This window comes from Coptis chinensis, chromosome 3, assembly GCF_015680905.1.
Source record: "Coptis chinensis isolate HL-2020 chromosome 3, ASM1568090v1, whole genome shotgun sequence".
NCBI lineage: Eukaryota > Viridiplantae > Streptophyta > Magnoliopsida > Ranunculales > Ranunculaceae > Coptis > Coptis chinensis.
In genome coordinates this window covers 37396392-37398896 of record NC_141458.1, presented here as the reverse complement: position 1 = coordinate 37398896, position 2505 = coordinate 37396392, and the positions used below count along the sequence as shown (strand labels likewise).

General features: G+C 40.2%; 1 protein-coding gene across 1 annotated transcript; it reads right to left on the bottom strand.

Moving 5' to 3' along the window:
• Positions 1–1063: 1063 nt before the first annotated feature.
• LOC147509469 (uncharacterized) lies at positions 1064–2047 on the bottom strand. Its single transcript, XM_086597822.1, has one exon. The coding sequence runs from the start codon at positions 2045–2047 to the stop codon at positions 1064–1066; it is 984 nt and encodes a 327-aa protein (XP_086453948.1).
• Positions 2048–2505: the final 458 nt, after the last annotated feature.

Genomic DNA, 2505 nt, shown 5'->3' with positions numbered 1-2505 from the left:
CTTTTTCCCTTTCCCATAAAAATTCCAAGAACTCGTAGAATGGTGAAAGATCACAAGAGAACATTGTCTTCATCATCCAATGTTGGTCGTCACTTCTTCAAAGTATACCTCCCTGAAGACAGCTACCAAAGACTGGTTAGTTCTCTCTGTTCTTTCTCTTAAAATGTCCATGTTTATATAAGTCCATATACTTGTTTGTCCTTTAAATCAAGAAAAACCCGTTTCATATTTATGACCATGAAGAAATTTGTGAATTTTTTCTCATACCAAGTTGCTTGTTTAGTTAGATTTTTATGATTTTCATTAGTGTAAAAAGCTTCATGTAAACTAGAAGTTTCACTTTGAGATATAACACCATACCCCAGGAAGATTTTGTTTAATCTTATGTTCCAAAAGTTAAAGAATTTGCTATAAATGTGTACAGATTTATAATATCTGTATATGTGAAGTAAGCAGTTGAATGGAATGTGCAGTTAGGCTGAGTCCAATGGCTCCCTATCCCTTTAAAAGTTGAGCTAAAGTCAACAAAGTAGAGTTAAAGTCAACAGATTTTACTCTCTATCATTAATTTTCTCTTTATATATACAAATGATTTTACTCTATATAGAGAGTAAAATAAAGATAGAGAGTAAAATTCTTTGTATATATACATAGAAAAGTAATGATAGAGAGTAAAATATGTAGACTTTAGCTCTACTTTTAAAGGGATAGGGAGCCATTGGACTTTTTTTTTTATGCAAATCATACTATATTATATATTTAGCAAAAAGTTACACAAAAAGGGGTGAGCAGCCAGATTCTAAAATACACCCTGGGAGCTCAGATTGTTCTAACTGCTGGTATGCCCACGCAGCTAGTGAGTCTGCATCACCATTCAAGCTCCTACTGATCCATCTAAAACCAAAAGAGCTGAGCTCAGATCCTAAACCGAAAATATGGTTTTTTATACATTCCCATTGCCATCTACATGAGCTGCCTTGTAAGGCTCCAATCACTTCAGCATTATCCCCTTGTATCACATAATGGTGTCCTCCAAGATGTCTTGCCAAGAAGATCGCAAACTTCAAAGAGACTTCCAAATCTCGCTTGCCGCTTCCAATCCCCTGAATCTCCTAACCGCAACCCCAACAATAGCACCCTCACTGTCAACTGCAATAGCCCCAGCTCCAGCCCACCCATTTTGCCTGTGGAAGGATGCATCAAAGTTAATGAGTATACTAGCATTAGGTATGTAGGGAAAGACAGAATCCAAATTTATTTCATCATAAACTAAAGCAGGGTTAGTGTGAGGATATTCTTCACTATATGCCAGATAACACTTCTCTGCCAGCATGCAACTTTCTCTGACCAGCCTTTCACAGTTAGTCTTTCTATTCTCAAATTTCAAGTAATTTCTGGCTTGCCAGATCTTTTGAATCGGGATAGCAATGTGGGTTCCAGCCAGCCTAAGCTCTTCATCTGGACTACAGCACCAAGCCAAGAAGATGTCTAGCCTCTCTCTTATGGAAGGTTGTTGCTCCTTGTGCACTCTCAACCCAACCTGGGATCCAAACCATACTGTCCTTACCCATTCACAGGTGAAGAACAAATGTTCTGCAGATTCCATCTCTTTGAAGCAGAAGGGGCAGGATAAATCCCCCTTTATTTTTCTCTCTGCTAGGACATCCCCTGTAGGTAGGATATGCATATAAAGCTTCCAGAGGAACATTTGTATGTAGGCTGGGAGAGGAGCCTTCCATATATGTTTAAGAGTGAGGTGGTTACAGCTAGAGCTTTGTCCCATCTCTTGTTTAGGCTTAAGAAAATTGTAGACAGACTTAACTGAGATGTTACCATCTCTGTCCTGTCCCCATTTCATCTTGTCTGTACTATTGCCTTCAGGTCTTATTTTGATATCCAGAACCTTCCTGCAGATGAAGTGATTAAGATGAAGACTAAGTTTAGTCTCATCCCAGCCACTTTTATCCGCGAAATGATCCTGAGACCACACCGAATCCAAGGTGGGTGCTACCACCCCCCAATTCCTCCAAATCTTTGGGCTTGCCATTAGATGCACCAAAGGGTCCTTTAAGGCTGAGATAGAATTCCCATTGCCAATAGCCCAAATCAGACCCCCACTAATTTCATTAAAAGTTCTATGGATCCCTTTCCAGAAGTAGGATGCTTTGTCTGGGGGTTTTTTTACATCACCAATCCAGTGTTTACCATATATGCTGAACAGAGTCCTAGTCCATAGGGACCGTAAGTCTCAGAGCGACTTTCCATGGCAATTTAGCCAACATGGCTACATTCATGTCCCTAGCCTTTCTCAGGCCTAAACCCCCAACATCTTTGGGCTGACATATGTGTTCCCACCCAATGGTGTGGACACTTTGAGATTGTTCCTTTCCTACCCACCAGAAGTCTCTACATGCCTTGTCAATCTTAGTGCAAGTAGAGACAGGTAGCACATAGGTTGACATGGCATATAGGGGGTAGATTGAACCACGCCTTTGGATGAGAGTA

What these genes read in the sequence shown, in the direction of transcription:
- LOC147509469 (XM_086597822.1), bottom strand. Translation starts at nt 2,047, where the DNA reads ATGGCAAGCCCAAAGATTTGGAGGAATTGGGGGGTGGTAGCACCCACC.